This window comes from Mercenaria mercenaria, chromosome 5, assembly GCF_021730395.1.
Source record: "Mercenaria mercenaria strain notata chromosome 5, MADL_Memer_1, whole genome shotgun sequence".
Classification (NCBI taxonomy): domain Eukaryota; kingdom Metazoa; phylum Mollusca; class Bivalvia; order Venerida; family Veneridae; genus Mercenaria; species Mercenaria mercenaria.
The window spans coordinates 87,942,059-87,967,873 of NC_069365.1; the positions used below are offsets into that span (position 1 = coordinate 87,942,059).

The 25,815-nt window shown below is 38.3% G+C and overlaps 1 protein-coding gene across 4 annotated transcripts; it reads right to left on the reverse strand.

Moving 5' to 3' along the window:
- Window positions 1–868: 868 nt before the first annotated feature.
- LOC123557869 (tubulin beta chain-like) lies at window positions 869–25,226 on the reverse strand. 4 transcript variants are annotated; one of them, XM_045349609.2, is made up of 4 exons: window positions 25,067–25,226; window positions 18,184–18,292; window positions 5,402–5,757; window positions 869–1,990 (listed from the first exon to the last, which is right to left on the reverse strand). In XM_045349609.2, the coding sequence occupies exons 1-4, from the start codon at window positions 25,121–25,123 to the stop codon at window positions 1,172–1,174; spliced, it is 1,341 nt and encodes a 446-aa protein (XP_045205544.2). In that variant the 5' UTR covers window positions 25,124–25,226; the 3' UTR covers window positions 869–1,171. The 4 variants fall into 4 exon arrangements, with proteins under 4 accessions (XP_045205544.2, XP_053400209.1, XP_045205545.2 ...); XM_053544234.1 differs by lacking the exon at window positions 18,184–18,292 and adding an exon at window positions 18,383–18,455 and having other exon boundaries at window positions 25,067–25,194; XM_045349610.2 differs by lacking the exons at window positions 18,184–18,292; window positions 25,067–25,226 and adding an exon at window positions 18,361–18,461.
- Window positions 25,227–25,815: the final 589 nt, after the last annotated feature.

Below are 25,815 nucleotides of genomic sequence, written 5' to 3' on the forward strand. Positions count from 1 at the left end.
GGTCAAAATAGCTAATTTTGGCCCTTTCAGGGGCCATAATTCTGGAACCCATAATGGGATCTGGCTGGTTCAAGAAAGGAACCAAGATCTTATGGTGACACAAGTTTTGTGTAAGTTTGATTAAATTCAAATCATAAATGAAGCTGCTATTGTGCAGACAAGGTCAAAATAGCTAATTCTGGCCCTTTCAGGGGCCATAACTCTGGAACCCATAATGGGATCTAGCCAGTTGAAGAAAGGAACCGAGATCTTATGGTGATACAAGTTGTGTGCAAGTTTGGTTAAAATAAAATCATAAATGAAACCACTATCGTGCAGACACGAAATTGTTGACGCACGGACGGACTGACGACGGGTGATCACAAAAGCTCACCTTGTCACTATGTGACAGGTGAGCTAATAAAGTGACAAGTCGTGGAAAATGCAAGTTGTTTTTTCATTTAGCAAGTTAAAAAAATACCACTTGCGAAAAAATGCAAGTAGAATATCAGGCTAAATTCGAACCCTGAAAAAGGGGCATAATAAAAATTGGACATGCAAGTACCGACCACATAGCGTATGTCCACTGCATGTTGATGACGTACCATGTTTCAAACTGTAGGAGTCGCGTACACAAGGAAGTGTGACGGGCGGAGAGTTTAAACACTATCTGCTTTCCTGGTCTCCGACACTGGAGGCATGAAAAGGTCCAGGTCGAGCTTAAATGTCACAATTTGCAGCACATCTAGTAAGTAGAACTTGCACGTTTTTACATAACAACGCAAGATTAAAGCCTAGTTCTTGACCAGTATTAACTTGTCCTACATATAACAAGCTCTTTGTTGCCTTTGAGCTCAGACAGACGACCACAGCAAATTAACAAAAATAATTCATTGTTTCTTCCCTTTAATGAGTATCGAGATGCCACCATTGGACAATCAATGTATGAATGACAGTAAGAAATGAGAAAAAGATTTGACTGAAATATTGCACTTGAAATTTTTAGTACCTTACAATGAACAAACGACATTGATTAGTCGAGAAAGAATGTCTATATCAACAGGTCAAATTATTCTCAATACGAGGCACAATTACTAGAGTATATTCTTATTTTCTCTAATTTGGCGCTTGGACATATATAGACTCAGTCTAATTTTTTGCCTCTTTTTATTGTTTGTTAATGTCAAACGGTTTATGCTTCATCCTCCTCCCCCTCTTCCTCGTCAAATTCGCCCTCCTCCTCGACGGTGGCGTCCTGGTACTGCTGGTACTCTGATATCAAGTCGTTCATGTTTGACTCGGCCTCGGTGAACTCCATCTCGTCCATACCCTCGCCAGTGTACCAATGCAAGAAAGCCTTACGACGGAACATAGCCGTGAACTGTTCGGAGATACGCTTGAACAGTTCCTGGATGGCGGTGTTGTTACCGATGAAAGTGGCGGACATCTTCAGACCACGTGGCGGGATATCGCAGACGGCGGTCTTTACGTTGTTGGGGATCCATTCGACAAAGTAGCTGCTGTTCTTGTTCTGGATGTTCAACATCTGTTCATCGACCTCCTTCATGGACATACGTCCTCTGAAAATTGCGGCTACTGTGAGGTAACGTCCGTGACGCGGATCGCAAGCAGCCATCATGTTTTTGGAGTCGAACATCTGTTGTGTAAGCTCAGGGACAGTGAGAGCCCTGTACTGCTGGCTACCACGAGAAGTGAGAGGTGCGAAACCTGGCATAAAGAAGTGGAGACGTGGGAAGGGTACCATGTTGACTGCCAATTTACGGAGATCGGCGTTCAACTGACCCGGGAAACGGAGACACGTGGTAACACCGGACATTGTGACGGACACGAGATGGTTCAAATCTCCATATGTAGGCGTGGTCAGTTTCAGGGTCCTGAAGCAAATGTCATATAGTGCCTCGTTGTCGATACAGAAGGTCTCGTCTGTGTTCTCGACCAGTTGATGGACTGACAAGGTAGCGTTGTATGGCTCAACGACGGTGTCTGATACCTGAAACAGTAAGAAGACGTCTTAATTACGTGACGTCAGTTGGAAATCTTAATATAGTAATTATAAATACTACAGACAATCTAATTAAATGAAACAATATTAGACTAAGGCAACTCTGAAAATGTGGAGACTTTAATGCATTATTTCTTTTACAGTCGAACTTCGATGGCTCGAACTCGAGGGTCCCGTTGAAATAAGTTCGAGTTTTCCGTTGTTCGAGCCATCCAAATGGCGGCCATTTTGAATTTGGGATTTCGACGGCATGATGTGTTACAAACCTTACATCGTAATATATTGTCATATTGTACCTACATGTGTGTATGATACGATGATTTGTAAAAACGAACGCTGAAATAGTCTTTATTATTTATTTTCAAACATTACATAGATACGAAAAAAACACAGATAAAACACTAATATGTATAATCATAAGAATTTGGTGAAGACAGCATCAAATAGAAAGATATGAATAGCAAACCTTTATGAATCATAGTCCAGTGCAAATATTTTCAAATATAAACACGTTAAAACGCAAACACAGAAATATTATTTGAAAACGGTACTAAATGACGATACATGTAGACATAGGCTATAAAAAGACACATGAAATCAATACACAACATTAATGAGCATACGTCAGTTTATTCACAATATCAATGAGTCATGTACAGAATACAGTTTTACAGTTTATTTTTTTTTTGAGAAATCCTTGATGTAGGACTGAACCGCCGAACGCTTGTTGAAATCTAATTTGGAGAGAGATTTGTACATAGAACACATGAGATTGAGTTTTTCACATTTGATGATGGCGTTATATATTTTGTTTCTAAAGTTTTTGGATCTTATTTTCGTTTTGTTCCTTGCCTTCCAATATGTAGCCGACTTAGCTATCTCCCCGTTTCCGGGTCCTTTTCTAAGTTATTCAGCCATGCTAAAGCAGTATGAAAGTTAACATCGAATCTCCCGTTTTTATGCAGAAAAAATAAAGACAGACATTGCTCAATTATTTTAAATACTTTTATTCGGATTAATCAAAGCCCATTAAAGCATTGCAGTGAAAAAAAGTCACTTTGTTTAATTTGTTTGTCGTATATCGTCGCTAATTACATAAACGTGTGAAAATTACGCACGCGCCGGTTAAAGGGGAAGCTTGGCGAATGTCAGGCAGAGGTGCGAAAAACTTTGTAAACACAAGCCATTCCGGCAACAAATTGGCTGTTCGACTGAATAGGTGTAATTATCACTGTAATTGAGCCGAAGGGACCACGAAATGAGTTCGAGAGTTCGAATTTTCGAAGTTCGAGCGATCCGAGGTAGAACTATATAGAATAAAGAAGGAATAAATTCGGGACCGGGCGAAGAGTTCGAGCGATCCCGGGTGTTCGAAAGATCCGAGTTCGAGCCATTAAAGTTCAACTGTATTTTGTTGGGTTTAACGTCGCACCGACACAATTATAGGTCATATGGCGACTTTCCAGCTTTGATGGTGGAAGAAGACTCCAGGTGCCCCTCCGTGCATTATTTCATCACGAGCGGGCACCTGGGTAGAACCACCGACCTTCCATAAACCAGCTGGATGGCTTCCTCACATGAAGAATTCAATGCCCCCAGTGAGGCTCGAACCCACATCGATGAGGGGCAAGTGATTTGAAGTCAGTGACCTTAACCACTCGGCCACGGAGGCCCCGAGACTCAAATGCAAGATTGTGTAAAGTCTTACTTCATGTTAATTATGGCGGTTAATTTCTATCATTTTTCTCGCGTGTTGGCGCTTTTGGAAAACGCCACACGTCAAATTAGCGCGCCAATACGACAAACAAGGTATATATCGTTCGAGCGTGCTGGCGCTCTTTAAACGCGCCAACACGCGGGAACGAAATGGCAGATATCAGCCACCTTACGCGGGTAGTACTTAATGAGCAAAACCGATTATATATTAAGAACACGTGCATACAGTAGTTACTTAAATTCTCTTACAACAAAATCTTTTCTGAATCAAAACTAACAAGAGCCATGTTAGACATGGCCAATCCCCCCGCCGGGCATATTATAATTGAAGGCTAAATTTCCTGGCAAGTTAGTGTCTGAAAGTATTAATTTTGGGGAAAGCTTTGAAGAACCATTTAGTTGTGGTCTGCATCAGGGGTTTTAAAGATGTGAAAGAAAGAATAAGTCAGTGGTGAGGTGGTTTACTGCTAAATTTTATTAATTTTCATGAACAGTATAGCTATGATGTTTTTCTATATGGCTACTGTAAAAAGAAGGAATGGAAAGCTAACAGGGAACACGAGTGCCAGAATGTCACAATATATGCCCGTCACAGCAAATTTCTTTACTCTAGCAGCTGTATTTGCAAATGGAATTTTAATTTTGTGGTTGTTTAGTAGTCATTGTAAGTTATTTGTTTTTCTAAGTTACCAGGTAGAGATTGGTCAAAATACACCTCAAAATTGGATGTAGCATGCATGTTGTACTACAGAAAAGTTGTTTCGATTTTTCCCTACGACTAGTAATGAAAAAGTTACAATAAAAGCTATTTAAAGTAACAACAAAGGGAGGTAATTCTAAAGAAGGGAACTGCGCATGACACTTCGTCTCATGATGGTGTATAATTGTCCCAAGTTACATCAAAATCCCTCCATGCATGAAGAAGAAATGCTTCGGACAATGTCATTCTTGTATCTGACCTTTGGCCTCTCAGTGTGACCTTGACCTTAGACCTAGGGACCTGGATCTTGCGCATGACATTCTGTCTCGTGGTGGTGAACATTTGTGCCAAGTTATATCAAAATCCCTCTATGCATGAAGAAGAAATGCTCCGGACAATTTTTTTAAGAAAATATGATAAAGGGGAATAACTCAAAAAATAGGCAAGGTAGAGTTATTGTTCTTGCACACTGCACTTCCTCCCAATGCGTTCTATCAGTGTATGAAGTTTGAAGAAAATCCCTCCAGTACTTTTGGAGTAATGCTCCGGACAAATTTTTTTAAGAAAATAAGATAAAGGGGTATAACTCAAAAAATTGGCAAGGTAGAGTTATTTGTTCTTGCACACTGCTCTTCCTCCCAATGTGTTCTATCAGTGTATTAAGTCTGAAGAAAATCCCTCCAGTACTTTTGGAGTTATGCTCCAGACAAAATTTTATAAGAAAATAAGATAAAGGGGAATAACTCAAAAAAAGGCAAGGTAGAGTTATTGTTCTTGCACACTGCACTTCCTCCCAATGTGTTCTATCAGTGTATGAAGTTTGAAGAAAATCCCTCCAGTACTTTTGGAGTTATGCTCCGGACAAAGATCGTTGCGGACGGACGAACGGAGAGCATTTCTAATATCCCCTTCGCCTTTGGCGGGGAGATAAATAAACATTTTTTTATTTAAGGTGTACTCTGGTCAGAATTACATTTACTAACCTTAGGTGATGGAACAACTGAGAAAGTGTTCATGATTCTGTCGGGATACTCCTCACGGATTTTGCTGACGAGTAAAGTTCCCATGCCAGACCCAGTACCACCGCCAAGGGAGTGTGTGAGTTGGAATCCCTGAAGGCAATCACAGTTTTCTGACTCTTTACGAACAACATCCATTACGGAGTCCACGAGCTCAGCTCCCTCTGTGTAGTGACCTTTGGCCCAGTTGTTACCAGCCCCGCTCTGCCCGAAGACAAAGTTGTCTGGTCTAAAGATCTGACCAAAAGGTCCGGATCTCACGGCGTCCATGGTCCCAGGTTCGAGATCAACCAGCACTGCACGTGGAACATATTTACCACCTGAAAAAATATCAAGTAAAATACATTAATAACGACTTCTCATTTTTTTAAATTTACAAAGTGAGTACGAAGTTTTCTGATGATATTATGCTATATAGAAAAATGCATTAGAATTCAAAACATCAGATGGTAAATACTCATGATATGGCAATTACAAACGTGTCTGTGTTAAAATTGTGGTAGAGCATTTAGATCTATTTTTTGATACGACATCGTAAATATGAATGTTACACGAAATGTTAATGTTCTACTTTTGAAAACCTAGAGGCCTTTTGCATTTATTCCCCTTTAAAACTCCTTTTATGGCACTTTTGAAAATTTTACTACAGAACATGGAACAAGAGCTGTCTGTTGACAGCGCGCTCGACTTTTCGAAGAATTGATGGAAGTATGGGGTCAAAATATTACCAGAGATTTTCAGACAAATGAAGAAAAATAGATAAGACAAATAATGTACCTGTATTTGCGGATGTGGATAAATCTTGCACTATATGGCAATGTGTGACCATGATGGTAAGCAAGTGTTGAAAGTTTCAAAGCCATATATCAAACAGTTTAAACAAAATATGGAATAGTATGCCAAACTTAACTAATTTCTTTGTCAAAAAGGGCCATAACTGAGCTAAAGTCCTTGTCCTAGGTATGTAGTCTTGCCTACATATGTAGACTATGATGGTAAACAAGTGGTCAAAGTTTCAAAGCCATATGACAAACAGGTTAGGCAAAATATGGACTGGTATGAACAATTTAACTGATTTCCAAGTCCAAAAAGGGCCATAATGCAGCCAAAATGGTTGACAGAGTTATGTACTCTTGCCTACATATGGAAATCATGATGATAAGCAAGTGTACCAAGTTTCAAAGACACATGTGAAATAGTTTTGACAAAAAGTGGACTTGTACGAAAACTGAACCAATTTCTAAGTTCAACAAGAGCTGTCCGTAAGACAGCGCGCTCCACTATTCGGGGATTTGACAGTAAAATGAAAATATGTCTGAATAAGAGACCTCTACTTTAAAAGGAATATACATCAAGGGGTATATTTCCATCAAATACACAAATTTCAGTTATTAGGATTGTTACAACACATGTAGATGAAGATGATAAAGATATGTTTCGAGTTTCAAGTCATTAATCTTATATAGTACCAAAGTTATGTCCAGAAAGCGAAGTTTGTAAAAAATTTAAGTATGAAAGGGGCATAATTCATTCAAAAATACAAACAAGAGATGTCTCCATAGGATGACACATGCCCCCGATGGCACTTTGAATGAATAGTTATGGCCGACGTTAGAGTTTAGGACCATTGACTTACGGACCTGGGTCTTGCACGCGACACGTCGTCTTACTGTGCCACACATTCATGCGTAGTTATTTTAAAATCCATGCATGAATGACAACGATATGGACCAGACATGCCCATCATTGCACTATCATGAAATATGAGCTTTATTTCTAAGTGTGACCTTGACCTTTGAGCTACAGACCTGGGTCTTGCGCGCGACATGTCGTCTTACTGTGCCACACATTTATGCCTAGTTACTTGAAAATCCATCCATGGATGACAAAGATATGGACCGGACACGCCCATCAATGCACTATCATGAAAAATGACCTTTAACGTCTAAGTGTGACCTTGACCTTTGAGCTACAGACCTGGGTCTTGCGTGCTACATGTCGTCTTACTGTGGTACACATTCATGCCAAGTTATTTGAAAATCCATCCATGGATGACAAAGATATGGACCGGACACGAAAATTGCGGACAGACCGACAGACTGACGGTTCAAAAACTATATGCCTCCCTTCGGGGGCATAAAAAGAGTTATGGGGATTATTACCACACATGCAGATAATGATGATAAAGATACATTTTAAGTTTCAAGTCTTTATCTTACATTGCATTAAAGTAGTATCCAGAAAGCGAAGATTGCAAACAAAGTTTAAGTACAAAAGGGGCATAATTCTGTCAAAAACACAATTAGAGTTATGGGGTATGTAGCCACAAATACAGATGATTATAAACAAATACTTTTAATTTCAAGTCATTAAAAAATAACCTAAGTATAACTCATTGGTGACCTTGACCTTGAAGTATAATGGCCCCATCCCCTACATATAATTTGTGTGTATGCTGGACAATGTTTATGTGAACTTACAGTATGATATAAGCAATAGAAACAAAGATATGACAGAAAAACAAAGGTTGCCGAAAAACTTTAACCTTAAAAATAACCTAAGTATAACACCTTGGTGACCTTGACCATGGGTATAATGGGCCCGGTCCCTATACATACTTTGTTTGTATGCTGGAAAATGTTTACGTAAAGTTACAGTAAGATATAAGCAATAGTAACAAAGATATGACAGAAAAACAAAGGTTGCCGAAAAACTTTAACCATAAAAATAACCTAAGTATAACACCTTGGTGACCTTGACCTTGGGTATAATGGGCTCAGCCCCTATATATATTTTGTTTGTATACTGGACAATGTTTGTGTGAAGTTACAATAAGATATAAGCAATAGTAACAAAGATATGACAGAAAAACAAAGGTTGCCGAAAAACTTTAACCTTAAAAATAACCTAAGTATAACACCCTGGTGACCTTGACCTTGGGTATAATTGGCTCAGCCCCTACGTATACTTTGTTTGTATACTGGACAATGTTTATATGAAGTTACAGTAAGATATAAGCAATAGTAACAAAGATATGACAGAAAAACAAAGGTTGCCAAAAAAACTTTAACCTTAAAAATAATCTAAGTATACCTTGGTGACCTTGACCTTGGGTATAATGGGCTCAGCCCATATACATGTATTTTTTGTATACTGGACAATGTTTATGTGAAGTTACAGTAAGATATAAGCAATAGTAACAAAGATATGACAGAAAAACAAAGGTTGCCGAAAAATTTTAACCAAGAAGGGTCACTCCAACGCCGACGCCGGGGTGAGTAGTATAGCCCCCCTATTCTCCAAGTAGTGGAGCTAAAAAGGGCCATAATTCCGTCAAAATAGTTGACAGAGTTATGTACTCATGCCTACAGATGGAAATTATGATGGTAAACAAGTGTTCAAAGTTTCAAAGCCACATGTAAAATAATTTTGACAAAACGTGGACTTGTACGAAAATTGTACCAATTTCCAAGTCCAAAATGGGCCATAATTCAGCCAAAATAGTTGACAGTTATGTTTTCTTGCCTACATAATTATAGATATTGTTTCTAATAAACAAGAGATAAAAGTTTCAAAGCCATATCAATTGGTACGAAAAACGTAACCAAGATTTGCAAGTTAAAAGGGGCCATAAGTCAGCTAAAATCCTTGATGGAGTTATGTACTCTTGCCTATAACTGGATAAGGTGATGGTACACACATGTTGAAAGTTTCAAAGCTTTATCTCAGTAGATTTTTTCAATATGGACTGGTACGAAAAACTTAACCAAGGTGTGACACCGATGGCGACGCCGTGGTGAGTAGGATAGCTCTACTTATTCTTCGAATACTCGAGCTAAAAACGTCGAGGACAGGGTTTTTGAGCAAGGTATGATTGGGTTACTCTAAATTCTTGATTGTCTTAGGAGGATAACATCAATTAATTATCTTATTTATAAATAGCTATATAGCCAATATTATATCTAATTGAAAAGGGTGCATTTTGTCGCGAAGAAATATTTGCTTCACAGCAGATACACAGCATTCGCAAGAAAATTTTGTCTAACAGAGTGAATGATAAATATTAGACAGCAGTTTGTAAATAACTTGCAAAGCAGCTGCCATATCGTGAAGAATCTATCGTATACAGCAAATACTTTACATGATCTAAAGAATTCATTTGCTTTTTCCAAACAAAACAGATTGAGATAATGTATTGTAACATCTGTTATTATAACTCTCTCTGCGCCGTTAAATGTCTGAAGTAAATTGTAGTACAACAGTTTAATACTGGGGCTCAATTGATTTTTCCATACGGAACTATAAGTTATGATAACAGAGATCTCTGCTGTTCTGACAAATTACTGAGCAGTGTTTTTTCTTCTTCTTCAGTTTAGTGTGTGTGTGTGTGTGTGTTGGGGGGGGGGGGGGGGGGGGGGTTACAACTTCACTTGTTGATAAATATTCATGGAAGGTTTGAAAAATTATACAAGAGGGCCATGATGGCCCTATATCGCTCACCTGTTATCATTGCACTTGAGGACAAGAAGGTCCTCAGAAAAAATTTCTAAGTCAAAAGGACAGTAACAACAAAGGGAAGAAATTTAACCAAAAAGAAAAAAAAATTCTTACAAGGTACAGATATGTCAAAATACACCTAAACATTGGAGGTACCATCCATGTTGTACCACAGAAAAGTGGTCTCGGTTTTTCCCTACGGCCAATAATAAAAAAGTTATTAAAAATAAGCTATTTGTAGTAATGCAAAAGGGAAGTATTAATTAAAAAAAATTTATTGTAAGTGAACAAAAGAAGGATCTGCCAAATAAATCTGTTGACATAAAAAAATTTCAGATCAGTATCTTCATTAGTTACGGAGATATACCCATTTTAATTTGAAACAAGCAAATTCGATGAATTGGAATCCCCCGCCGAAAGGGTCGGAGTTGAGGAACGGCAAAAAAATATATCCAGCAAAAAGTTAAGAATGTTGCCAAGAAGCAAATAATTTCATTAGTCAAAATCAAATTAAAAGTAAAAAAAATGGTTTGTTTGGGTGGGGCTGGGGGGAGGGGGGTGAGGATACAACAGTTTACATGTTGGTTATAAATATTGATAGAAAATGAAAAATGGAAAAAAAAAAAAAAAAAAAAAAAAAATGGTTGGAGGGGGGGGGACCAAGGTAAGGTGGTGACCAGGTGTAGGTACACAACATCACATGTTTATAATAAATGTTCATGGAAAAGAATGAAAGAAGTTTAATGAAATTATTCCAATTGGTTGGTTTGTTATGTACAGATCTGTGGATTTTTAAACAATTAAAGGGCAACAACTATATGGAAAATTGACCAATCGAAAAAAACCTTGAAGGGCATCGTCGCAGTATCTTGGTTCATGTCTGTTTCAAGTTTGATGAAATTCTACCTGCTAGTTACTGAGAAATGGCTGCAGACGGACATTTTTCATTAAATCAAGGGCAATAACTCTGACGGAAATTGACCTATCAAAAAAAAAAAACTTGACGGGCATCAGCACAGTATCTTGGTTCATGTCTATTTCAAATTTGATGAAATTCTACCTTTAGTTACTGAGAAATAGCTGCAGACGGACATTTTTTATTAAATCAAGGGCAATAACTCTGAGGGAAATTGACCAATCAAAAAAAAAACTTGACGGGCATCATCGCAGTATGTTGGTTCATGTTTATTTCAAGTTTCATGAAATTCTACCAAGTAGTTACTGAGAAATGGCTGCGGACGGACGGACGGACTGACAACGCCATTTCAATACCCCCCTCCCGATTTCATCGGCGGGGGATAATAAAGGGAGGTAATTTGACATAAAATCAGTCCATAGTTATCTACCATGATTGGCTCAGTCCAGCTAATGACAATAATGAAATTTCAAATAAGTCCTATAAGTTAACTTACTGATATAAATCCATTTTGATTACAATCAGGGGAGGTAATCAGATATAAAATAACTCTGAACCTACGCTTGGATCTGATTTGTCATGGATTCCAAGAATTATTATTGTTGAAGTTATTTTGGAAGTTTGTATCAAACAAGAGGACCAGGATGGCCCTAGGTCGCTCACCTAAGAAACACTCCGTAACAGTGTAAAACATGTTTGACCTAGTGATTTCATGGAAACAAATATTCTGACCAATTTTCATTAAGTTTGGACCAAAAAATTGGTCTCGAGATAAAACAAGCATTTTCTTAGATATGACCTAGTTTTTGACCCTAGATGACCCATGTTCAAACTCGACCTAGATTTTATCAAGGCAATCATTCTGACCAAAATTCATGAAGATCAACTGAAAAATACAGCCTCTATCACATACATAAGTTTTTTCTTTGATTTGACCAAATGACCTAGTTTTTGACCTCAGATGACCCATATTCAAATTCGACCTAGATTTCATTAAGGCAATCAACCTGACCGAATTTCATAAAAATCAATTGAAAAAAACAGTCTCTATCGCATACACAAGATTTTTCTTTAATTTGACCTAGTGACCTAGTTTTTGACCTCAGATAACCCATATTCAAAATCGACCTAGATTTCATCAACGCAGTCACTCTGACCAAATTTCATGAAGATCAATTGAAAAATACATCCTCTATTGCATACACAATGTTTTTCTTCGATTTGACCTAGTGACCTAGTTTTTGACCCCAGATGACCCATTTTCTAACTCGGACTAGATTTTATCAAGGTAATCATTCTGGCTAAATTTAATGAAGATCAGTTGAAAAATACCGCCTCTATTGCATACACAAGGTTTTTCTTTGATTTGACCTAGTGGCCTAGTTTTTGACCCCAGATGACCCATTTTCGAACTTGGTCTAAATTTTATCAAGGGTATCATTCTGACCAAAATTCATGAAGATCAATTGAAAAATACAGCCTCTATCGCATACACAAGGTTTTTCTTTGATTTGACCTAGTGACCTAGTTTTTGATCCCAGATGACCCATTTTCGAACTCGGCCTAGATTTCATCAAGGCAATCATTCTGACCAAAATTCATAAGATCAATTGAAAAATACAGCCTCTATCGCATACACAAGGTTTTTCTTTGATCTGACCTAGTGACCTAGTTTTTGACCCGAGATGACCCATTTTCGAACTCATCCTAGATTTCATCAAGGTTATCATTCTGTCCAATATTCATGAAGAAGAATTGAACAATACAGCCTCTATCGCATACACAAGGTTTTTCTTTGATTTGACCTAGTGACCTAGTTTTTGACCCGAGATGACCCATTTTCGAACTCGGCTTAGATTTTATCAAGGTTATCATTCTGACCAATATTCATGAAGATTAATTGAAAAATACCGCCTCTATCGCATACACAAGGTTTTTCTTTGATTTGACCTAGTGACCTAGTTTTTGACCCGAGATGACCCATTTTCGAATTCTGCCTAGAATTCATCAAAGTTATCATTCTGACCAATATTCATGAAGATTAAATGAAAAATACAGCCTCTATCGCATACACAAGGTTTTTCTTTGATTTGACCTAGTGACCTAGTTTTTGACCCGAGATGACCCATTTTCGAACTCGGCCTAGATTTCATCAAGGTTATCATTCTGACCAATATTCATGAAGATTAATTGAAAAATACAGCCTCTATCGCATACACAAGCTAAATGTTGACAGACGACGGACGACAGACGACGGACGCCGGACATCGAGCGATCAGAAAAACTCACCTGAGCATTGCTCAGGTGAGCTAATAAAACCATAAATGAAGTCTCTATATGGCTGCAAAAGCCAAAATAACCAATTTTGGACCTTTAAGGGGCCATAACTCTGGAACTCATGAAGAAATCTGGCCAGTTTAAGAAAGGAACCAAGATCTTGTGGTGATACAAGTTGTGTGCAAGGTTGGTTAAAATCAAATCATAAATGAAGCTGCTATTGTGCAGACAAGGTCAAAATAGCTAATTTTGGCCCTTTCAGGGGCCATAACTTTGGAACCCATTAAGGGATCTGCCTGGTTCAACTAAGGAATCAAGATCTTATGGTGACACAAGTTTTGTGCAAGTTTGATTAAATTCAAATCATAAATGAAGCTGCTATTGTGCAGACAAGGTCAAAATAGCTAATTCTGGCCCTTTCAGGGGCCATAACTCTGGAACCCATAATGGAATCTCGCCAGTTCAAGACAGGAACCAAGATCTTATGGTGATACAAGTTGTATGCCAGTTTGGTTAAAATCAATTCATAAATGAAGCTGCCATTGTGCAGACAAGGTCAAAATAGCTAATTCTGGCCCTTTCAGGGGCCATAACTCTGCAACCCATAAAGGAATCTGTCCAGTTCAAAAAGGAGCCAAGATCTTATGGTGATACAAGTTGTGCGCCAGTTTGGTAAAAATCAAATCATAAACAAGAGATCACAGAGTGATCTTGGCGCTCACCAATGTGCCATTTTTGAGTGTTCCAAATTTCAAGACTTATTGACTAGCTCAAGGTCAAATTTCATTTCAGTACACAACACTGTGCATGTGGTCCGAATTCAAAGCTGTAGCTTGAGAAATGTGAAAGTAGGTCACTAGGTCAATGTCAAGGTCAAAGTTTGTTTCGGTACACAATCTTATGCATGAAGTCTAAATTTGAAGCCTGTAGCTACAGAAATATGAAAGTAGGTCACTAGGTCAATCTTAAGGTCAAGTTCATTTCAGTACACAAAACTATGCAAGTGGTCCAAATTTGAAGGCTGTAGCTCGAGATATGTAAAAGTAGGTCACTAGTTCAAAATCAATGTCAAATTTTATTTCAGAATACAAAACTATGCATGTGGTCCAAATTTGAAGCCTGTACCTTCAAAAATGTGAAAGTAGGTCACTAGGTCAAAGTTCATTTCAGTACACAAAACTATGCATGTGGTCCAAATTTGAAGGCTATAGCTTGAGAAATGTGAAAGTAGGTCACTAGGTCAAAATCAAGGTCAAATTTTATTTAGGAATACAAAACTATGCATGTGGTCTAAATTTGAAGCCTGTACCTTAAAAATGTGAAAGTAGGTCACTAGGTCAATGTAAAGGTCAAAGTTCATTTCAGTACACAAAAATATGCAAGTGGTCCAAATTTGAAGGCTGTAGCTTGAGAAATGTAAAAGTAGGTCACTAGGTCAAAATCAAGGCCAAATTTTATTTCAGAATACAAAACTATGCATGTGGTCCAAATTTGAAGCCTGTACCTTCAAAAATGTGAAAGTAGGTCACTAGGTCAATGTAAAGGTCAAAGTTTTTTTTGGTACACAAAACTATGCATGTGGTCCAAATTTGAAGGCTGTAGCTTGAGAAATGTGAAAGTAGGTCACTAGGTCAAAATCAATATCAAATTTCATTTTGAAACACAGAACTATGCATATGGTCCAAATCTGACGCCTGTACCTTCAAAAATGTGGAAGTAGGTCACTAGGTCAAAATCAAGGTCAAAGTTTTTAAGTGCACAAAACTATGCAGGTGGTCCAAATTTGAAGGCTGTAGCTACAGAAATGTGAAAGTAGGTCACTAGGTCAAAATCAAGGTCAACTCATGTCACGGTTCATCTTGCCACTCAAAAATATACATGTGGTCCAAATTTGAAGGCTGTAGCTACAGAAATGTGAAAGTAGGTCACTAGGTCAAAATCAAGGTCAACTCATGTCAAGGTTCATCTTGCCACTCAAAAATACATATGTGGTCCAAATTTGAATGTTGTAGTTATTGACAAGAACATTTTAAAAGCTTTTCCCTATACAAGTCTATAATGAACCATGTGACCCCTGGGGCGGGGCCATTTTTGACCCTAGGGGGATAATTTGAACAAACTTGGTAGAGAACCACTAGATGATGCTACATTACCAGTATCAAAGCCTTAGGCTTTGTGGTTTGGACAAGAAGATTTTCAACGTTTTTCCTATATAAGTCTATGTAAACCATATGACCCCCAGGGCAGGGTCATATTTGACCCTAGGGGTATAATTTAAACAATCTTAGTTGAAGACCACTAGATGATGTCACATACAAAATATCAAAGCCCTAGGCCCTGTGGTTTTGGACAAGAGGTTATTCAAAGTTTTTCCTTATATAAGTCTATATAAACCATGTGACCCCCAGGGCGGGGCCATATTTGACCCCAGAGAAATAATTTGAATCATCTTGGTAGAGGACCACTAGATGATGCTTCAAACCAAATATCAAAGCCCTAGGCTCTGTGGTTTTGGACAAGAAGGTTTTCAAAGTTTTTCCCTATATAAATCTATGTAAAATACAGAAATAAACAAACGGCCATAACTCACTCATAAATTGTTGAACCAGTCTGATTTTCAGGGGGACACAACTAGGGTACCAATACATCATTCTGACAAAGTTTGGTCAAAATCCCCCCAGTAGTTTCTGAGGAGATGCGATAACGAGAAATTGTTAACGGACGGACGGACGGACGGACGGAATGACGGACGGATGGACCACGGACGCAGAGTGATTTTAATAGCCCACCATCTGATGATGGTGGGCTAATAAAGCTGCTACTGTGCAGACAAGGTCAAAATAGCTAATTTTGGCCCTTTCAGGGGCCATATCTCTGGAACCCATCATGGGATCTGGCCAGTTCAAGAAAGGAACCGAGATCTTATGGTGATACAAGTTGTGTGCAAGTTTGGTTAAAATAAAATCATAAATGAAACCACTATCGTGCAGACAAGAAACTGTTGAAGCACGCACGCACGGACGGACTGACGACGGGTGATCACAAAAGCTCACCTTGTCACTTGTCACAGGTGAGCTAAAAAAAGAGTGAAAAAAATATTTTTTTGGAGGGTGGGGGTTGTGGGGGTTGCCGTGACCGAGAGAGGGTACAAAACTTCATATGTTGATATTACTGAAAATGAAAAAAGAAAATGCTGGCGGGTGGGGGTGCATGATCGGAGTGGTAGGGGTGATTGGTTGGAGGAGAGAGGTGGGGGGAGGGTACAACTTTGCATGTTGATAAATATTCATGGAAGGTTTAAGATTAAAACAAGAGCACCGCCTTGCGGGTGCTGACGCTCATCTGATTTTTTTTGTGTAATAGAAATATTGTCCTACCCATGATTTTCTAAGTCTAAAAAGGGCCATCATTCTTGCAAAAAGCAGGATAGAGTTATGTTTCTTGATGTACAGTGTCCACTTATGATGGTGAAAAACTGTTGCAAGTTTTAAAGCAATAGCTTTGATAGTTTATGAGAAAAGTTGACTTAAACATAATACTCAACCAAGAAAATGATTTTCTAAGTCCAAAAGGGGCAATAATTATTGCAAAAAGCAGGATGGAGTTATGTTGCTTGCTGTACAGGGTCAGCTTATGATGGTGAACAAGTGTTGCAAGTTTCAAAGCAATAGCTTTGATAGTTTAAGAGAAAAAGTTAACCTAAACAAAACTTAACCAAGAAATCTGATATTTTCTAAGTCCAAAAGGGGCCATAAATCTTGCAAAAAGCAGGACGGAGTTATGTTTCTTGCTATACAGGGTCAACTTATGATGGTGAACAAGTGTTGCAAGTTTTAAAGCAATAGCTTTGATAGTTTAGGATAAAAGCTGACCTAAACATAAAACTTAACCAAGAAAACTGATTTTCTAAGTCCAAAAGGGGCAATAAATCTTGCAAAAAGCAAGATGGAGTTATGTTTCTTGATGTACAGGGTCTGCTTATGATGGTGAACAAGTATTCCAAGTTTCAAAGCAATAGCTTTGATAGTTTAGGAGAAAAGTTGACCTAAACATAAAACTTAACCAAGAAATCTGATACTTTCTAAGTACAAAAGGGGCCATAAATCTTGCAAAAAGCAAGATGGAGTTATGTTTCTTGCTATACAGGGTCAGCTTATGATGGTGAACAAGTATTCCAAGTTTCAAAGCAATAGCTTTGATAGTTTAGGAGAAAAGCTGACCTAAACATAAAACTTAACCAGGCAACGCCGACGCAGACGCCGACAACCGCTCAAGTGATGACAATAACTCATCATTTTTTTTCAAAAAATCAGATGAGCTAAAAAGAGAAAAACTAGAATGTGTCTGTAGGACACAGGGTGTGCCCCCCACTGGTACATTTGTCACAAATAAGGGGCAATAATTCAAATGTTTGCAGTCTTAATGGGGTATAGCCTCAACAAACATTTTATGAAAAGATTCATTATTCTAGGCCCTATACTTTTGAGCTATGAGCATCACAAACAAAAACAACTGTTGGATGAGGGGAGGGGTTGACCAGGGCGGTGGGGGAGACCAGGTGTGGGTACACAACTTCACATGTTGATAATAAATGTTCATGGAAAAAATGAAAGAATTTTACTGAAATTCTACCAATTGGTTATTTTGTTATGTACAAATATGTGGATTTTTAAACAAATAAAGGGCAATAACTCTGGTTACTAAAGAGATCCTGACGATATTGTGTGTGCACTACCACATTATGGTGATCTAAATTCAATTTAAGTTAAACTGTTTCATAGTTCTAGGTCAAATATGTCCCAAGTTATGAAGCAGAAATTGCCATATTTATAGTACCCTATATAGTTAACACTAGAAACATCTAAGGGCCATAACTCTGGTGTTACTTGGGCAATCTGACTGAAACTTGACGGCCCGCATTTTCCTATAGTGGTGAACATGTATATGGAGTTTTATTTAAATATTCCAAACCACTTCCTAGATATGGCTCCGGACGGACGGACGGACGACGCCAAAATTATATCCTTCCGCCTTCGGCGGGGGATAACTAACTAACCGCTAGCCTCGTTATAGTACACGTTGATTCTTTCAAGTTGAAGGTCAGAGTCCCCGTGGTAGGTACCGGTGGGGTCAATTCCATGCTCGTCTGAGATTACTTCCCAGAACTAATAAAATAATGAATAATAAAAATATGATTAATACATGGTTACAACATGAAAGAACATCCCATTACCTGTCGCTTCACAATAATATACGTTTGAGGTCAGAATCTCCGTGGTATGTACCTGTGGGGTCAATACCGTGCTCGTCTGAGATCACCTCCCAGAACTGAAACGGGATTAATTATTGAAGCGTGGTTCTAAAGTGTTGCCAGCGTGTTGATACAAGATTAAGACCTTCTCTTCTCTACACTTGATGACTGGAGAACTAAAATAAACCATGATATTGATATGGCAATATGCCCGTACCAGCAGAGATATTACACATCGTAAGGATGGCTTTTGTTTTTGTCGAGTTTACAGTCAATATGGCGATTTTTCCACCGTTGGTAGCCTTGTCCCACCGAGCATTGATTCAGGCAAGCGAGGAAGGGGGCACCTGGGTAGGACCACCGACAAGCCAGCTGGACGGTTTCCTCACACGGAGAACTCAACACCCCATGCGAGGTTTCGAACCGACATCGGTGAGGGCGGCCAAGTCACCGACGTTAACCGCTCTGACAAGGAGGCCTTACCCCTGATTTATATGCCATATGGACTTTAAGCAATGACACTGCAATATTTCTGAGTCTGAATATATATTTCGCAGAATATGACATCTTTTGTTGACAACAACAAATATACTATTACTCACACATTGAATATTGTGTGCAACCTACTTTTTTGACCAATCAGAGCGAGTTATTTTTAAACAAGGCAGTCTGAACGACAGCTAAATCCCCCGCCACTGCTATGGATAGTGAAAGGGTAAACCTTTGATTTTAGCTGTAACCTTGACCTTGAACTGACATGGCTGACTCATGAATTCTGCACAAAGTCTTGATGAGGTGATCATTTGACCCAAGTTTGATGAAAATCCTTCAAGGGGTTTAGGAGATACAGAGCTGAAACCTTTGACCTTCAGTTGTGACCTTGACCTTGAGTTGACATGGCTGACTCATGAGTTCTTGATGAGGTGATCATTTGACCCAAGTTTGATGAAAATCCTTTAAGGGGTTTAGGAGATACAGAGTGGACACCAAATGGAAGGCTCAAACCTTCTACCCTTAGTTGTGACCTTGACCTTGAGCTGGCATGGTTGACTCATAATTTCTGCACATCATTCTGATGAGGTAATCGTTTGACCCAAGTTTTATAAAATTCCTTCAAGGGGTTTAGGAGATATAGAGCGGACACGAAATGGAAGGCTCAAACCTTTGACCTTGAGTTGTGACCTTGACCTTGAGCCGACATGGCTAACTCATAAGTTCTGCACATCGCCTTGATGAGGTGATCGTTTGACCCAAGTTTGATGAAAATCCTTCAAGGGGTTTAGGAGATATAGAGCGGACACAAAATGGAAGGCTCAAACCTTTGACCCTACGCTGTGACCTTGACCTTGAGCCGGCATGACTGACTCATGGGTTCTGCACATTGTCTTGATGAGGTGATCATTTGATCCAAGTTTTATAAAATTCCTTCAAGGGGTTTAAGAGATATAGAGCGGACACAAAATGGAAGGCTCAAACCTTTGACCCTAAGTTGTGACCTTGACCTTGAGCTGGCATGGCTGACTCATGGGTTCTGCACATCGTCTTGATGAGGTGATCATTTGACCCAAGTTTTATAAAATTCCTTCAAGGGGTTTAGGAGATATAGAGCGGACACAAAATGGCAAGCTCAAACCTTTGACCTTGAGTTGTGACCTTGACCTTGAACCGACAAGGCTGACTCATGGGTTCTGCACATTGTCTTGATGAGGTGATCATTTGACCCAAGTTTGATGAAAATCCTTCAAGGGGTTTAGGAGATATGGAGCGGACACGAAAGTGTTACAGATGGAAGGACGGACGCAGACCATTCCTATAACTCCTCCGCCACGGCGGGGGATTAAAAAAATGTGGCTTCTTATTCCTGAAGACCAATGTGACTGAAGCAATACTTTTCGAAAAACAGCTCTACACGCTGAAGAGCGTCGACACGACTGACCCTGCAATTCTAATTGGTCAAACGTAGATTTCACACTATGTCAGATAGAGTCCATGAAGAGAATTCTTCGAGGAAAAGAAACCTTGGTCGGTCACTCCCTATCGGTTTCTTTTTCACGAAGAATTCACTTCATATACTCTATCTATAACGTAGACATATATACATGTACACACTGTTCGGTATAAATTTAGCAATTACCAACATGACCAAAGAGATGAAATCATGGCGTCCATGACGGGTTTCTAATAATAGCCTTTGAAACCGGGCCACTAATTTGGCAGTACTTAATTAAGGATTCTCTAGGGGGTCAATTGACATTTTTTGTTTCTATTTCATATATCCTCTTATCAGATGCAAAAAAATTAATTTTAGTGGTTGAAATTATATTTTGTCCAATGGGATTGCAGTGTTTTTCAAATTTGTCCGATACTGGTACTGATGATAAACCCGGACAGATGATAAAGTCGACCACCTTGAAAATATTTGATTGCAATCGGTTATTTAAACAAGAGCTGTCAGAGGACAGCAACGCTCGACTATTCAACAGCCTTGTCAATTGAATGAATAAGAAAGTCGAAAAAGGGGCATAATTTAGTAAAAAAAACAAAATAGGGTTATGGAACCTGCATAGTGCTTATCAGCTCATGACAGTGGACATGTGTATGAAGTTTCAATCCATTCCCGTAAGTGGGTACTGAGATACCAGCTTACATATAAGAATTTAACCAAAAGCTCTAAGTTGAAAAAGGGGCATAATTTTGTAAAATGCGAAGTTGAGTTATTGACCCTTTGCACTGCATGTCATATCATGACAGTGAACAAGTGTATGAAGTTTCAATCCTTTCCCATTAGTGGATACTGAGATACCAGCTTACATACAAAAACTTAACCAAAAATTTCAATGTTGAAACAGGGGCATAATTTTGTAAAAAAGCAAAATAGAGTTATGGGACCTACTTTGTGCTTGTCAGATCATGACAGTGAACAAGTGTGTGAAGTTTCAATCCATTCCCATTAGTGAGTACTGAGATACCAGCTTACATACAAAACCTTAACCAAAAAATTCTAAGTCAAAAAAGGGGCATAATTTTGTAAAAATGCAAAATAGAGTTATGGAACCTGTGCAATCAATGTAAGTCAGTTTATCACAGTTAATAAGTGTGTGAAGTTTCAATCCATTCCCACAAGTGGTTACTGAGATACCAGCTAACATACAAACCCTTAACCAAAAATTTCTAAGTAAAAAAAGGGGCATAATTTTGTAAAAAAACAAAATAGAGTTATGGAACCTGTGCAATGTAAGTCAGTGTATCACAGTGAATAAGTGTGTGAAGTTTCAATCCATTCCCACAAGTGGTTGCTGAGATACCAGCTTACATACAAAAACTTAACCAAATCGTGACGCGGACGCCGACGCCGGCGCATGGGCGAGTCCAATAGCTCTACTATTCTATGAATAGTCGAGCTAAAAATTGAACACACCATCTAATAGTTTCCATTTACAACACAACATTACTGGTGTAAATAAAAACAAAATTGGTAAATATTCTGTATAAATAAATGACTTTCTAGGGTGTTTTTTTGCACATGCTCAGTCGCCACATGAAGGCCTGACATTGGGTAACTTTTCATTACTTGATCAGGAATGACTGTTGCAGCTTTTTGGGGAAAGTTTCAATATAATACAAGTTAATCTTGTAAATTTTGGTTACAATTTCTTCTTTAAATATTGGTCATCAGTGTGTGGAACACTAGGACTGGACGCAATGACAAGACCATTCTACCTTATTGGCATTCCATAACCCCCGTTTAAGCGCCCCGGGGTCGTTACATTTGCACCAAGGGGGCGTTTATATCTGCGCCAAAATACAAAAAAAAAAAACTAAAATTTTGAAAAAAAAAGATCTATGTTGTTTTATACTGCTTGAAAAAAATGTCAAGTCCGCTATTTCCACAGTAATTATGCTAAAATAAGTTGTTAAATCCAACAACAAAGTAAATCCGTTACCACTTTTAGTTGAGTAAATACGGCAATTAAGAAACACTGGCTGTACACGTTGACCCGATTTAAACTCATAATGTCCAGGTGTTATTGGAAAATCCTACACACGTGTAGATTTTTTGAGAAGTTTATAGAGATGATATAGCGGACAATTAAAAGTGAATAGTGGATATTTTACAGAACTTGGTGTTTTTTTTCTAACATGTAAAATGGATATTATACGCCAGTGTTTGGTTTAAATCAGTTACTTTTTGAAAAAATGTTCATCCCTTCAATAGCTGGTGATGGGATCCTAATTTACTAGTGATTTGGGCCGCCGTGATTTGATGCGCTAGCAGTCTTCGACCTCGCACACAACAAATTTAGCGGTCATTAATCAATTAAGTAATTCATGGCTGTAATTTAGTAGTATCTGTCCTAAACATCCGGGCATTCGATTCATGAATTTGTTGTGCACAATGAGAGGGTCGCAGTGGGGTTTGTTTTCACATTATTAAACATGCATTCGAAGGTAACGACGTATGTTAACCTTTGTGACAAATGATATGTTTGGCCTTTTTCAACAACTCCACTTTTCCATCCTCGGATTTAGTAATGTGTAATCTGCAGAGCGCGTTCAGCCAGAGAGTCGCCTCAATTAGGAAAGAATAATTTAAACGTAAGAGGTTATTTCTAAGGTCACGGAGTATGATTGGCCAGCTTCTAATGACAACAGCTTTCAAGGTCAATACTCAGTCAAGTGTGACATACCCATTCTAAGTGTTCCAGCTCAAGAGATGGAACAACTACAAAGAAAATTTTGTAAACGACAAAGTGTTCGAATTTATCATCAGTCAACAACCTGCTTACAGTCCCCATTTTACTAACCCCTTTCAGGGCCTCACTTCATGTGAGTTTTCAGCAAATGTTAAGCTTTATTTTGATACCAAGCATTGATTACAAATTGCAGAAATAAACTAGAATGTGTCTGTAGGACACAGGGTGTGTCCCCCACTGGTACATTTGTCACAAATAAGGTGAAATAATTCAAATGTCTGCAGTCTTAATGGGGTATAGCCTCAAAAAAAATATGAGAAGGATTCATTATTCTATACCATATACTTTTTGAGCTATGAGCATCAGAAACAAAAAATCCACTATTTTGGCTATTTCATGGGCCATAACTCTGTAATAAATGCTAAAATTCTCAAGAAGAATGCCAAGTGTGCAAGGTCACATTATGATAAAGACTCAAGCAAGGTTTCATGAATTTACATTTAATATTTTCTGAGTGAGGCAATAAGGTGAAAATGTGCATTTTTTTTTACTATATCAGGGGCCGTAACTCTAAAACTAGGGGGTGGACTCAGATGAAAATAGTAGGTGCGCAAGTTCATATCATGATAAAGACTCATGCAAGGTTTCATCAATCTATATTCAATACTTTCTTAGCTAGGGGTGTCACAAGGTGAAAATGTGCATTTTCGACTATTTCAGGGGCCATAACTCTAAAAATAGGGCGCGGACCCATATTAAAAATAGGAGATGCGCAAGTTCATATCATGATTAAGACTCATGCAAGGTTTCATGAATCTATATCAAATACTTTTTGAGCTAGGCGTGTCACATGGTGAAAATGTGCATTTTTGACTATTTCAGGGGCCATAACTCTAAAAATAGGGGGCGGAGCCAATGAAAACTAGTAGGTGCGCAAGTTCATATCATGATAAAGACTCATGCAAGGTTTCATCAATTTATATCAAATACTTTTTGAGCTAGGCGTGTCACAAGGTGAAAATGTGCATTTTTGACTATTTCAGGGGCCATAACTCTAAAATTAGGGGGCGGAGCCAGACGAAAAATAGAAGGTGCGCAAGTTCATATCATGTAAAGACTCATGCAAGGTTTCATCAATTTATATCAAATACGTTTTGGCGCGTCAAGAACCTCGGACGGACGCACGCACGAACAAGAGCAAATCTATATGCCCCCACCACTCATGCGGGTGGGGGGGGGGCCTTTCTAATGCTCTAAATTATTGCGCTAGTACATGAATGTATACATTTTACTGTGCTTTCACTAACAACATTATAGAAAAATGTAAGTTGTAAAAAAACTGTTCATACATCTGCACTAGAAACAAAGTATTAACCCTAAATATATAGAATAAAGGTATTGGCGCACAAGTTTGGAGCAATAGAAAGCCATTGAACCCTTTTCTGTTTTAAACAGTGCAATTATGAATTGTAAAAATCTGAAAAGGGGAAGTAATTCTAACAAAACTGAAGGCAACAAAGTTATTTCTGTCCTAATATGCATCATATGTTAATTATGCTTGATAAACGGACCAAGTTTGAAAGAAATATCTTCATTATTTTTCAAGAAATATTAATTTTTATGTCGAAAGCCTGATGGGGCAATGTTACCAGCCTGTTTAGTTCTAATTACAGTATACTTTACATTTTCTTCGGCATTTATCACGGATCATTACTAATTTACTAGTGATGTTTGCTGCAAAACTCGCATCAGGTAGACATAAGAAGGAAAACAAGTTTAGAATTCTAATTAGCAAAAACCAGTATCAACTGGATTTTAAATTGCGATAACGGAACCAGTCACTCTGCGTTTATAGTAAGCGCCGCATCAATTTTTTCTTCTGCGAGGCACCACGCTTCCATGCCGCTTTCAATTTCTCCATTTTCTGCCTAGATTCGGCAAGACTGTGAAATTAAAACGTAACACCAGTGTAGATAACAAATAAACCCACTAACCTTAGCACCGATTTGATTTCCACATTGTCCGGCTTGAAGATGTACAATTTCTCTCATTTTGTCGTTTTTTGTATATAACACGTCTTGCTAGCACTAAGTTTCCTTGTTGAAAGACCTCGGACGTCACGATGAGTAATATATCGACTCACTTGATGTAAACAGCTGGTTTCGATTTCATCACTGTACTACCTATACACGACTCTCATAAAAACCGGGAACCATGAATTTAACCGCAAAACATGTTACTATTATTATCTGCGTACAAAAAGGTAAAGGTTTCAAGGTCAGCGATGGTTTTGTACTTACAGTAATGGAATGCATGATAGTTTCCTAATCGACAGACCATGCAGTCTATAAAATGAACTCTAAAATGTCACAAGTTAAAGCATAGCAAAAGTTCCTTGTAGGGCACATCTATATAAATACAAAATGATCATCTTGTAAAATTTTGGTTGCAATGTCTGTTTTAGGCTAGAACTTCGTGTAGGACCACGCCAAAAAGCTTGCCCTATATATGTTTCATCCCCATCCCCAACTTAGTTTTGATGTTCATATATTTCAATGTATGTAAATAACTATATAGTTGTATCATAGCTCGGTGTTTTTTCTTAACAAATTTGGTGCAGGTAATTCGTATACTCTGAGTACAGGGTGCGGTAACTAAAAGTGTGCAGGTATTTAAGCCCTCTACAGACGGTAGGCTTTTCAGTGTTGTACAACACCAATTAAATTTAAGATGTACAGCCAAA

What these genes read in the sequence shown, in the direction of transcription:
- LOC123557869 (XM_045349609.2), bottom strand. Translation starts at nt 25,123, where the DNA reads ATGAGAGAAATTGTACATCTTCAAGCCGGACAATGTGGAAATCAAATC. An exon ending in GTACTATAACGAGGCTAGCG is followed by an intron (nt 5,758 to 18,183) that starts GTTAGTTAGTTA and finishes ATATTTTTTCAG; the next exon opens with GTGGTAAATATGTTCCACGT. An exon ending in CAGTTGTTCCATCACCTAAG is followed by an intron (nt 1,991 to 5,401) that starts GTTAGTAAATGT and finishes TTACTGTTTCAG; the next exon opens with GTATCAGACACCGTCGTTGA.